The following is a 13,771-nucleotide window of genomic DNA, read 5'->3' on the forward strand; positions in this document are numbered from 1 at the left end:
AAACATATTTCTTAAGTCATTTTATTTCTTTTGTTTGAATAAAAATTTGAATCTCAGCAACATTTACTTCACCTGTTACCATACGGTTCCAAAACAATAGGGTAGAAAAAACTCTAAATGTTTGAGACATATGTCAACAACTATTTCTATACTATATTCAAAGTTTCTGCTATGCGTTTCACTTCCTTATTTTTGATGATGTGTCCTCCCTCCCTTCCTTTTTCCTCCTTTCCTCCCTCCCTCCTTCCCTTCCCTTCCCTTCCTTTCTTTCTCCTTTGCTTACTAGAGGTTGAACCCAGAGGTCTTCTACCTCTGGCCTACATCCCCAGCCCTTTTTATTTTTTGGTTTGAAACAGGATCTCACTAAGTCCCTGAGAGACCATACTAAGTTGCTGAGGCTGGCCTCAAATCTGTGATCCTTTTGTCTCAGCCTCCCAAATCCTGGGATTACAGGCATGAGCCACCGTGCCCAGTTTAAGGTGACTTTCAATAAGTTTTTTCCCCCTACCACTACAAGAGAAATAAATGAGGAGTAGGGCTGCTTACAGAGTGTTAACCTGAACAAGGTGGAGGTTATTTCAAAAAGTTAGAATGTCACAAAAAGTAACTCATGTTCTCTCTACAAAAATGTCCATGTTAAGAGTTGTTATAGCTTTGGCATATGCATGTATTGGGGCTTAAAGCCTTTGAAACCTCTAAGCAGGGGAAGTCAAACGTTCACTATGCTTGGCCTTATTCCAGTGACAAGTAGAGAAAAACAAAGACGGTCCTGGTAAACGACTCAGCAAATGTGACCTCAGCGGGTCCCAGAGTCACGCACCAGCAGCTGGACAAGCCAGAGAGCACGCACGTCTACACCACACAGAGAGGTGCATGGAGAAATGGCAAAATCACCACCTACCCGATTTCCAAGCCCAATCGCAAAAGAGCAGGGCTGTGGAAAGGCTGAGGACACACAGCATATATTCAAATTTAAGAAAGAGGAGATAAATATCTACGGACCTTATAAAAATATATGTGACATTTGAACAAAAATGTGACAAAAGGTCACTTCTTAATGTTTTGGTAAGCAAATGCTTCATGTATATTACTGCGTGTGTGTGTGTGTGTGTGTGTGTGTGTGTGTGTGTGCATGCACATGTGTTACTGGTAATGGAATTGAACCCAGGGACATCCTTCCTCCAAGCTATACCATCAGACCCCCATTTTTAAAAAAAACTTTTTTTTGGTGGTACTGGGGTTCCTGGAAACCCTTCTACCTCCGGGCTATACTCCCAGACCTATTGTATACTTTTTTAAATTTGGAAACAAGGTCTCTTAAGCCAGCGCAGCTGGCTTTGAACCTGCACCATCCTCCTGTCTCCGCCTCCCAAGTGTGGGGATTATAAGCATGCGCCACCACGCCCGGCCAGACCCCCATTTTAAAAAAAATTTTGTTTGAAACAGGGTCTCACTACTTTCTGAGGCTGTCTTTGATCCTGTGATCCTCTTGTCTCAGCCTCCTGAGAACTGGGATGACAGGTGTGCACTACCACTCCCAGCAGACATGTTACTTTTGCAAAGAATGAGAAGTAGGCATTGAGATATGGCACAAAAGAAGATATTCTGAAAGATCATTAATGTTGTAAGGAAAATATTTAGTGACTGAATCACAGATGGTTTTAATAAAATTGGGCAGATTTTTCCCCCTGGTATTGAGTAAGTGTGCAGAAGACTGAGAGAAAGCCTGATTAAAATCTGATTCTTAGATGGGGCTCGGGCTTGTGGGGTTGGTGTAATGATAGCACTCTGCTGAGTTCAGGGCCATGACAAATTAGCAAGTTCTGTGGGTTGCTTTATAAATAACCTAAACTGAAATAATCTGATCTGTGGAAGTTCAAAAGGTGTCGTGGGCCACAGGCAGTTTGCTATCCTAGGAAGCTTGAGATTTCTACAGAGCAAACCACAGCCTTTCACTGCCTGGGAGTTGACCTGGAGACCTGCCCAACATCGCACAGTCAGAGCCAGCCCAGGCACCAGAGGACGAGATGCACTCTCTCCCCCACATCTCTGCACCTGCTAGACACAAGGTCGCATTTTGCTTGGAAGTGGCCTCCTAGTGTGAAACGGTCATCTTTTGCTACGTCCAGGTTCTGTTCCCCTCACCCGCTGATCTTGTTAGAAGGGACAGTTTTGCCTTGTAGAAGTAGCACGGGCTTTGCAGTCAGAAGAGGGGCAGAGGACTGGCCCAGCCTCGCAAGGCAGTCTGTGACTCCCCTCCTTTGCTGGAGTGAGCACCCAGGGAAGAAGGGTCTTTTCTCTCTGGGGAGATGCTATTCCAAGGTGCTGGGAGGCTGCATTTGCTAGTGGACATTGTAAGTGAAAAGTTCAGGTTCGTGGGTGTGAATCACCTCCTGAATGGCATGTCTCCTCCCTGCCCTTTCACGCAAACAGCCCACAGAGTGGTTGGATCAGGATTTGGCTAAGGATAAGGGGAAACATCTAGTAGGTCACAAGTTCGGGCCAAGGGCCGCAGGCCAGCTCACCAATAAAGTGCTCTGCATTGGAGATTCAGGCACTAGTTCAACACACAATAAAAGGCTCATTTTTTCCCCCCTGACTCCCTTAGTGCATCTATCTGCACCACACATCTCCCAGCGTTGAAAATGAGTCCCTCGGGCAAATATAATTTAATATCTCCAATCCCATAATTTCTCTTAAACCTCTAATTTCCAATCAGCCCACCTTCAAGTCTACACAACAACATCTCTAAATGGTCTTTCTTTTCTTTTGGTTCTAGGGATTGAACCTAGGGGTATTCTACCTCTCAGTTATACTGCTGGCCCTATTTTATTTTATTTAGAAACAGGGTCTTGCTAAATTGTTGAGGTTCTTACAAAGTCGCAAATTTGTGATCTTCCTGTCTCAGATTCCCAAATACTGGGGTTTCAGGTGTGTGTCACCACGCCCAGCTTCTAAACTGCCTTTCTGTGTCTTGAGCGCAGAAATGTGCACATCAGTGAATGAAAAGAGAAGAGTTCAAGTTCCTGTGTGAAGATGCTCTGTTACAGTAACAGTGTTATGAATCCCAGCAGCATTACCATTTGTCTGCACAAACTATAATTTATTTTTCTATGATTAATCTATAAGAAAGAACAGAGTCTTCTAAGTCAGTCAATTGGTTACAGTATAGAAGATCTCTCCATACCAAATCTGCAAATAGGGGTAATAGTTGAGTCTATGGAAGCTGTCTTTCCTAGTGCCTTAGAGTTTAAGCACAACTCAACACATGAAAGCCACTGTCATGACTCACACTGTGAAGTCAGAGACTGCCCACCAGTCTTTGTATCACTAGCACTTAGCTTTGTAGCCAGAAGATAAGAGATCCTCAATGACTGTTTTATGAATGAGAATACACTCTTTGCTTCTAACCTCTCTTAGAACAATATGACATGGACTAAGAACTCTCAGTCCTGAGATGCTACAATCTTTTTCTGTTGTTGCCATGAAAGTCTGGACCATACTCCACCTCTCAGCCTGATTTTCAGAACTCCTGCCAATTCCAGAGATGCCATTTCTACCTCCGATTTACCAACGTTTGTGGTCCAAGACCCCTACCTCCAAAGCCCTCCCTGTTTCTGTCAATGGCAATGGGTTCTGCTTAGCCTCCACCATGGGCTACAAAAGACTGTCTACATATTGGCTGTTCTAAAACCTGAGCTCAATCTAACATTGTTTCTTTAAATGCACATTGTAGGTTTTGGATATAGACTGTTTCTTGAAGGGCTCATATATTAATGTCCAGAATTGATAAAACTAAGTCATAAGAGCTGTAGAGTGGGAAAATCCATTTTAATGCATTTACTGAACGGTAACATAGGCAGGTCAGATATGGCTGGAGGAGTTAGGTCCCTAGGACTGTGGCCTTAAGAGACTGTTCGATCTTTGCTTATTCTTTCTTGCTTCTGGCCTCCAGAATATGAGAACAGAGCATTTGCTCTCTCCCTCTGTTTCCCACTACCATGTCCTGAGCTCCACAGACCCAGCCTTACATAAACTGAAACTCTGAAATCTCCAAAACTGTGAGCAGATATAAATCTTCCTTCCGCTAAGTTGTGTGGCTCATTGGGTCAAAGCAGTAAGAATGGTGACAGAGAGGCAGGCAGGCAGACAGATGCGCACACACAGTTTTTATTAGGGTTATAAAGTTTTGGCATTACATCTGTTTCTAAATTGGCCATAGGCAGTATTTAGCCTTTACTGACCTGGCTACCTTGTGAGCATCTTATAGCTAAACATCTCTCACTGGTACAGAGAAATCAGGGATTATTAATCACATGTTCTAAATGAGACTAAGAACTTCACTCTTCTAGATCTTTACAGAATTAGTTTAAAAAAACCCACTCATATTAATAGTCTAATGTTTGAGTTAGATGGATATAATGCCAGTTTTGCTCATAATGTTAGATATTTAACATTTTAACTGTTACACATGAAATGTACGGGACGCATGCTCATAACTTCAATCTGTATAAAATATTAAAACATCTCAATGTATGAAAAAGCACTAAAAATAATTTTCATTTCCTATTCTAGCAGTGGCATTTATTACCTATAAATCCACACCATGAAAAGCCTGGTTTCTTTACTACAAAACTACATGCTATTGCTGTTAGTACTCCAAGTTTTCAGACATATTTCAAATATTAAATAGAATACTTGCCACAATTAGTGTAAGAGGCTGAGGGCACATGCTATTGGGATTTTTTCCACTTAAATTTAATGTATTAAATCTAAAACATTTCTGCCAACCTACCAGGGACTTTGAGATCTAGCTATCACCAGGGATGGCAGACCAGTCTGTTTATAATTAGTTTTTCATTAAATGGAATTGGCACAGTAGACACACTGTTTAATGATCTCTTGCTTAACATGCAGGCTTTCTTATATAATCCTAGGATAAAATGGTTAAATGTAAATTTTATTTTTTATATATTCGTGCTCTCGTGACCTATCCCATTGATTTGCCCTGGAGTAAGCCCCCTACTAAAAGAAACTGGCCATTGACTATATAGTAAAATTTTCAGCTCATAAGGGCTCAAGCTCAGCCAGCCTTAGGTCTTTTCCACTAAATAATTTTTCTAACATTGAAAAGTCAGTGTTCTCCCCCCCACTCCTTAAGAAATCAACTTAGGATTTTTCCATGCAAGTAGTCATCTGGAAATAGAAATACCGACTGGCTGCAATATATGGGTTAGAAGTGGGAAAGAGAGGATTGAGTCTCCCCTGGAGATTAGAGGGCAGGATGGTTATAAAATTTGGCTCCAGTAAAACATCCGGGGCCAATAGAATCTCATGGAAACCACATTTAATAAATATTAGTTGAAATTCATTTTCTCCCCAGATGAATCAAGGCAACTTCTCTTTTACCAAACAACTGTACTATCCAGGAAGCTGCAATTGTTCAAGGAATGTTAAAAAATCAAAACCAAAAAACTTTAACTATAACATTAACTTCCTTTTAAAGAACACGAACATGCTTAATTCTATAAAAAGTTCCTTAAAAATCTAAGTAAAGTTAGGTAGCAACCACATTTATTGATACCCTACCTTGTTTTATAATCGGTTTTTAATGATTTAAAACATGTATCAAAGTAAATATTTAAAAAAACTGAAGCAAATGGAAAATAAAGAGAATAAAACTAGATGGAGCCAGCATTTTGTCTAATATGTTGTGAGGTCCTTGCTGGGGGAAACTAGAAATTTGGCTCTAAGGAGTCCAGCCGAGCAAATCTTTACAACATATATAAAATCCACAACCTAAAAACAAACCAGCTGCTCATAACCCTCACAATGATGGATACAGAAAGCAGAGAAAACCGTAACAAAGTGAACCAGGCCCTCCAAAGCAATCTTAGGGTAAACCAGTGCACATGTCATAGACCCACCCCTCAACAGTCCTCAACAGAGGCCAATAAGGAGATCAATATCCATCCCTGTCTGGGCTCTAACTCTATGACATAGATACTATAAATTTCATTTTATACATAGGGACACTGGAGTATAGAGACATTTAGTAATTTCTCCATGGTTGCATATCAATTAAGTGGCCGAGCTGGGCTCCAAACCCAGGTCTCCATCCCAGGCCTCTACCCCATCATTGGGCTACACTGCTTCTCTGAGAATAGCCTCACATGTTGCAAGTGTGGGGCAGGGCAGGGTGACGCACGGTCCAGGCACTGGGGCAATCTGACTTAAGGATACTTTTCTGTCCTCATTCAACTCAGTGCCAGGCAAAGAGTATGAAAGTCTAAGCCTCATTAGCCTAGACGAGAGATGTTCCTCCTTGCAGTTCAACGGCTACAGCGTCAGGAAGCAGCAATGTAGTTCTACCCTACGACCTAGGCTTGAGCTTGTTCCTTCCCTTTTGATTTTCTCTGCACAGTGCTCTTGTTTGTGTATACCTTCCTTCGATTTTCTAATTCTCCCTACTTATTTCTCCCATTCTGATGTTTTTTAAGCAGTGAGTGATGGCTCTATCTGTAGGATGTTAGGTCTGCAGAAGGAATTTCAACATAATCTAAGGGAACCTTCCAAGACAGCGACAGCATTAGGAGCCACGGCTGTGTGCTACACCAGTATCAGATAAGAAACCAAGGAATGGATCTGAAAAGTACAGGATTGTATCAATTGATGGTATGAGTCAAAGCAAACCATTTAACCTCAGAACCCATTCCCTCAGTATTTCTATAAGTGTGTCTTTAAAAGAAATAAAGAAGATCTAGAAAAAATGGAGAAATAAGGTTAAGCCTTCAGGTTGAACTGTAATAAAATTAAATGTATTTTTGAGAGTTCTTCTAGTAGCTTCAGGCCACTGATCCTCATTGTTTTTTTTGTTTGTTTGTTTTTTTTTTTTGGGGTAAGGTTAGCAGAGACAATAGATGAAAGACAGGATCCATCCACCCAGCAAGTATCAGTGTAAACTGCACGTGTTAGGAGGTGGAGGGTGCCAGGTTCATATGACTAAATACCTAAAAGAGAAATATGGCCAGAAAAGCTCTACTCACTCCAAGGGCAGCTGGGTAGGGAACATCTGGCGGGAGAGTAAACGAGGGGCCCGTTGTCACTGGGCTGCTTGGGGGTGGGGTCACGATCAACCCGGTGGTGCTTATATGAACCTGCCAAGAAAGGAGACAAGTTATTAGACCGACCATATTGAACACAGCAGATTATACAGGCAGGAAGTCACATTTCAAAAACAAAATCTGTACCTTCTGTGATGTTGGGAAGGCAGGCAGAATCCCTTTGGTTTATTCAACCCAAGTTCCCTGAATTACCTAATTTATGACCGGGCATTTTACAAGATACCGGGGAGTCGTGTAACAAATGCTGGCCACTCCGGTGTTTTCCATGTAGAATTCAACTGCGTTTGGTTTGGCTTTCACAATAATGCACTGCCTCGTTTTTGGATGCTACCATGAATTAATTAAACTGCCCTTTCAGGGAGTCAGCCTGGTGCTCCACTGGCCTCCTGACAATTTAGTTGAAGACCCTGTTGTAAGGTGTGCTGTGGCTAAACACTCTCCTGCCTATCAATATGTTAAATCTACATAAAATTCTTAAATATTCTGCTATTTTTCAGAATCGTTTCTCGTGACTTTTACCTTTTAGTAAGGAGGCCTAATTAAAATACAGCTGCCTCGACATGCCTGTAGGAGGCAATTATTTATAAAACCTTTAAAGGAACAATGTCAAGCCAAATTAGTTGTTTTCAAAGGTGTCCTATCCACGATACGGCCCAAGATTAATTTACTAGAAAGAAATTGAGTTATTCAGGTCATTTCATTGCCTGTGTTCAATGACTCGATCAATTTCACTCTAAGCCACAGAGCACATCTAACCGCAGAATGCAATGTTGCTTCATGATGCCACACAAGAGGAAGGACCCACAAAGACAGCGGCTTTCCCTCCAGCTGCTGGTGGTTAGGACCTTGTGTCTCCAAGAAAACAATGGAATATCAAAAATACCAGGCTTGCAGGCCCAGGATGATGCTCAGTGGTAGAGCACTTGTCTAGCACGTATGAGGTACTGGGGCCCAATCCCCAGCACCTCGCCTCCCCCCAAAAGAAGAAAAGCTAGGCTTATAATAAAAATATAATCCCCAAAATGATTTCTTCAGTTCTCATAAGAAAAAGATTATGAGGACAAAGAAAAGCTCAGAGGGGAATAGTTCTCATAGGGCTTGAGGGAAATTTTCGATTTCTTGCTGGGTTAGGACCTACCAAGGCCAGGGATTAGCAGTACTACAGCATACACTTTATTTTCACAAATAAATCTAAATTATACACAGAATCTACAATCTTTTAAAATCTATCTGTACTTCTTGTTGGTCTATATGTTGATTGATCTTCAGATTTGAACCTAAGTAGCTCCAGGGGTGCCACTAACAAGATTTTCTCCCCAAACCCTCATTTCTGTCTTTTCTGTGAACTGAAGTCTATTTCTAGTCTATTTTTTAGAGGAAGCACACTGATTTTTCATCCTAAGATAACACCCACAGCTTTTATCCAACAAATCTTTTAAATATACACTCCAGGGACACCTGCAAGTTGGCAGCACACAAAAGAGGCAACTTTTCTTATAAGATGTAGCAAAGTTGGTCTCAAAGTGGACATTATTATCAAAGAAACTTTGGAGCAAATTTTATATATATATATATATAGAGAGAGAGAGGGGGTGGGGGGACGCACGTGAGTGCAAGAGAGCTTCCTGGACCTGATCCTACAAATTCCTATGAAAGATGTTATTATTTGTCTGAATTTCTCAAAACTTTCTAGCGTGGCCGGGCATGGTGGCACACGCTTGTATTCTCAGCATTCGGGAGGCAGAGACAGGAGGATCACAGGTTCAAGGACAGCCTCAGCTACTTAGTGAGGTCCCTTGCAACTCAGTGAGACCCTGTTTCAAAATAAAAAATAAAAAAACAGGGCTGGGGTGTAGCTCGGTTGGAGAATGCCCCTGGGTTCCATCCCTAGTACCGCAAGAAGAAAAAAAAGTTCTAATGTGGAAGCTAGAATAATTCACTGCTAAACATAAGGCAACTCGGGCTCCATTCTCTAGATCCTGTGAGGAGTTGGGCCAGAGGCTCCCTAAGGTTTCTGCCATAGCCAAAGAGGAATAAGCACTGAACATGGAGAACCTCCAAGCACCAATTTAACACGGGGCCACCCTCGACACAAAGTCACCAGAGAAAGACTAAAAGAGCTGAAGAGCAAGAAGCAGAAGTCAAGGGCTGAGGGCGAGCATGCCTGAAACAGATGTCCCAGCTCCTGTGTGCTCATCCTTTGTTCATGGAACTGCAAAAATCAGTCCAGGCTCCTCACCAAGAAAGGACTAGTGAATTGGGGAAAGAGTTGGGGAAAGGCAGCAGTGGGTGGATGGGGTTTCTGGCTTCCCTTGAGGCCAGTGACGATAAGATAAAAATGTCATAGGGACATGCTGAGAATACAAGTGTGCGCCACCATGCCTGGCCACGCTAGAAACTTTTGAGACATTCAGACAAATAATGGCATCTTTCATAGGAATTTGTAGGATCAGGTCCAGGAAGCACTCTCTCTCTCTCTCTCTCTCTCTCTCTTTGATAATGATGTCCACTTTGAGACCAACTTTGCTCCATCTTATATATAGATATAGATAGTATCATAGGCGTGGTCAGGCGAGCAGAGAGTTCTTGTCCTGTGATGTCAATCATAGACATCCATGCCCTGTCTGTAATGGTGACCCATCAGATAGCAGACTAAAAGTCACCTTCCAGCTTCTGCATCTGAAAGTTCACTGAACAGTCACAAGCGCCGATGGCGAGCAAGCCCTTTGCTTCCTTTATCTGTCCATCCTGCCGCCGGATACACCACCTGCCACCTAGCAACACGAGAGGCAAAGCGCCTTTCCATGTGGTGAAGAAGTGAGCTGGGAGGTGCCAAGGTCCCTCATCACTCTGTGGTACCACCATGCCAGGACCCAGCCGACTGGATCAAAGTTTCATCCAGATGAGGGAACAATGAATACTAACTTCTCTAGGCCATTCCTTTTGATTTTCTAATAAATACAACTAAACCTACTGCCTAAAGAGAGAAAAAAAAAAGTTACAAGAAAAAAGAGAACTATGTGTAAAGGTGATCATGTGTAAGAAAAAAGAATAAAGAAATCAGGCCATGCTAAGAGACAGACTCGGCCATGATCCTCCGAGGTCCTTGGCCGGGCAGAGGAAAGACTGTTTTCAACAGTCTCTCGTGAGCCATTTTCCCACAGACACTCATCTCCAGGGTTAGAGAGCGCCGGCCACATCTGCTACATATAACCACTGCTTTGCTGTGGACTGTGGTTCCCTCCAATGTACACAGCGCCCTAGATAAGTGGTGTTTTCTGTAAACCTAGGCGGGAGAAACCAGGCAGCACTTCAAACACTTGCTATCCTCTCCTAGAAATAACTCTTCCCTGAGGCAACGTGCTACCACGGAAAAGACAACAAATCGGAGTCCTGGTGGGGTGGTGGAAGGGGAAAGTGTTTTAATGAAACACAGAAAGACCCTTGTTTCCGAAGCTACTCAAACCCAAACAAAAATAGCTCGACTTTTCCAGTCTCCACTCCCAGCTGTGGTGTGGGAGAGGCGGATGCGCTCACACCTGAGGGCCGAGCGCTCTTAAAAAGATGTAAATATTTGGTTCAGCTTCTTTTCTCTTTTAATTTCCCCTACTGCCAAAAAAATTACTGTCCATTCTTTCAAAGCTCTTCCCATTCAAGGTTGTCTCTCTTCTTAGCAGAAGCATGTGTTTTATGTCAAGAAAACCTCATTGTGCAAACATTGCTAGGTCACAAGGTAAAAAAAAAAAAATCACAGCATCAAAATGACTTGATTTTCTATCACTGCCCCCCCACCCCGCTTCAGAATCAGATTCAAAACTCTTCCATCTTGACTCTTCCCAGAGTCACCTGACTTGGCACATTATAATCTGATCTACAATCCAGGTCTATTTTTCACATAGAGATTATGTAAGTACAGGGTCCTGTAAAACAGCATGGTTTCTCCCTCTGCTCATTTTTCAATTGGCTCATTCATTCAGCAAAGAGTTACTGAGTGTTTGCTGTATGTTTTCCATAGATGATGTTTTAGTGAATAAAACAAACCCCTGCCCTCATGTTTGTGTGCACATGGACGTCCTGTTTCCCAAATTAAAATCAAGGGTTGTGGCTTTACCACCTAGAAAAGGTCCAAAGTCACAATGTGAATGTATTTGACTCCCAACATGCAGTATGAATCTAAAGTAGCAGTGTCAAACAAATGAAAGCGGAGGGGGTATGTACACACATACACACACACACACACACACACACACACACATACACACATACACATACACACACATACACACATACACACACATACACATACATACACATACACACATACACACACATACACATACATACACATACACATACACACATACACACACACACATACACATACACACACACACACACACACACACACACACACACACACACTTTTTTTTTTCAATACTGGGGATGGAACCCAGGTCTTTGTGTATACTAGGTAAGCACTTTATTGAGACAGTTTTGCTAAGCTGTCCATACTATCCTACCTCAGCCTCCCAAGCAGCTAGGATTATGCAATCTTTAATAAAATTGACAAACACCAAAAACTATGATCTAATATAGGCATTTACTAAATTGTAAACTTCTTGAGGACCAGGACTGTATGTTTTTCTTGTTTAAGAGGAGATAATTAATTTTTATGTTAAAAAAAAAACCCAAAGCTATTTGTGGTGTAAAATGTAAAATCTGCATGTATTTTTTTTTTTTTTTTTTGTGGTACTGGGGTTCCTAGAAGCCCTTCTACCTCCGGGATACACTCCCACGGGCTACACTCCCAGACCTATTTTCTAACTTTTTTATTTAAAAACAGGGTCTCTTAAGACAGCGTGGCTGGCTTCGAACCAGCACGTTCCTCCTGTCTCCGCCTCCCAAGCGCGGGGATTACAAGCGTGTGCCACCATGCCTGGTGAAAATCTGCATGTATTTTTAAACATGATGCATGAGACTTGGAAGAAATTTTCCTGCGTGCAGCAGGCTGCTTTGAACTAAACTCTTTGACCTTTAGGAGGGAAGTACAACCACCATTTAACTGGATAATGACAGGAGAGACTTAGGCAAGGCCACAATTAGGCTCTTTTTGCAGTATAGAATTAAGGCCAACATAGGAAGCCCTCTTGATATGCATAGTGCCTAAAGGATATGATAATAAGGTGCTCAACAAATGTTTGCCAAATGAATGAATAATGAATGTTTGCGATCTTCTTATGCGTTTCTATTAAGACAAGAGAAATGTGTAGCTATTATTTTTAAGACAGTCCAAAGTCTTGATGAATTAATGGACTTAAAAAAACAACACGCGATATCTGAGGGCAGTGGCGCTGGCCTGTAATCCCAGCTGCTCAGGAGGCCAAGGCAGGAGGATCACAAGTTAGATGTCTGCCTGAGCAACTTGGTGAGACCTTGTCTCAAAATGAAACTTAAGGACTGAGGCTATAGCTCAGCAGTGAAGCACTGGCCTAGCGTGCTCAAAGCCCTGAGTTCCATACCTAGTGATGCAAAGGAAAAAATAAATAAAAGTAAGACCAATTTCTAATTTAAATTAAACATTTCTTTCCATTCTTTCTATTCAACTCCAAAAGGCCTAAATATTAATACAAATTACACAGATACAAGAAAGTGAAAATGTTTTAAGTTTCTACTAGAGCATCTTAAGTTTAGTAGAGATTAGTAGCAAACTCAGTGGCAATATTTCTCAAAGTAGCACTGAGAAGGGTCTTTAAAAGTCAATGATTGCCAGGCGTGGCGGTGCAGTCTAGGGAGGCGGAGACAGGAGGATCACACAGGTTCGAAGCCAGCCTTGCTGGCGTAAGAGACCCTGTTTCCAAATAAAATATAAAATAGGTCTGGGAGTATAGCCTGGAGATAGAAGGCCCCTGGGTTCCATCCCCAGAACCACCAAAAAAAAAAAAAAAAAAGTCAGTGATTAAACCGGGCATGGTAGCACATGCTTGTAATCCCAGTACTAGGGAGGCTAAGACAGGATAGCAGATTTGAGGCTAGCCTCAGCTACTTATTGAGGCCATATGCTACTTAGTGAAACTGTATCAAAATAAAGAAGAAAAAATGGGGCTGGGGTGTAGCTCGGAGGTATAATGTCTCTGGGTTCAATCCCCAGTACTGCAAAATAAAAAGTTTATATATATTTTTTTATATATCATTTAACCCATATGGTAAGTTCTGATCTTTTTTTTTACAAATAACTTAATAGTTCTGGGCCCAGACCATCAAGTCAGCTTCCCTTTCTCCTTTTTTTTTTTTTTCTTTTTCCTCTTTCTTGTGCTGGAGATGGACCCCAGCGACATTCTGCCTTTGATCTATATCCTCAATCCTTTTTATTTATTTATTTTATTTTAAAAGGGGCTCTTGAGCTGGGCGTGGTGGTGCACGCTTGTAATCCCCACACTTGGGAGGCTGAGGCAGGAGGATTGCACAGGTTTGAAGCCAGCCTCACCTATTTAGTGAGGCTCTCAGCAACTTAGTGAGACCCTGTTTCCAAATAAAATATAAAATAGGTCTGGGAGTATAGCCCAGAGGTAGAAAGCCTCTGGGTTTCCACCTCCAGTACCACCAAAAATAAATAAATAAGTAAATAAATAAATAAATAAATAAATAAA

At 41.9% G+C, this 13,771-nt stretch overlaps 1 protein-coding gene across 1 annotated transcript in view; it reads right to left on the bottom strand.

The window, feature by feature from the left end:
• Window positions 1-13,771, bottom strand: part of SH3RF1 (SH3 domain containing ring finger 1) — a gene marked incomplete at both ends in the record, with an annotated part of 180,987 nt that overhangs the window by 29,446 nt on the left and 137,770 nt on the right. The window contains one exon of the mRNA XM_080709753.1: window positions 7,047-7,157. Coding sequence (XP_080565879.1) covers window positions 7,047-7,157 — 111 coding nt within the window. The remainder of the gene's footprint in view (window positions 1-7,046; window positions 7,158-13,771) is intronic.

The sequence above is a fragment of the Muscardinus avellanarius genome (genome assembly GCF_963383645.1).
Source record: "Muscardinus avellanarius genome assembly, chromosome: 14".
Classification (NCBI taxonomy): domain Eukaryota; kingdom Metazoa; phylum Chordata; class Mammalia; order Rodentia; family Gliridae; genus Muscardinus; species Muscardinus avellanarius.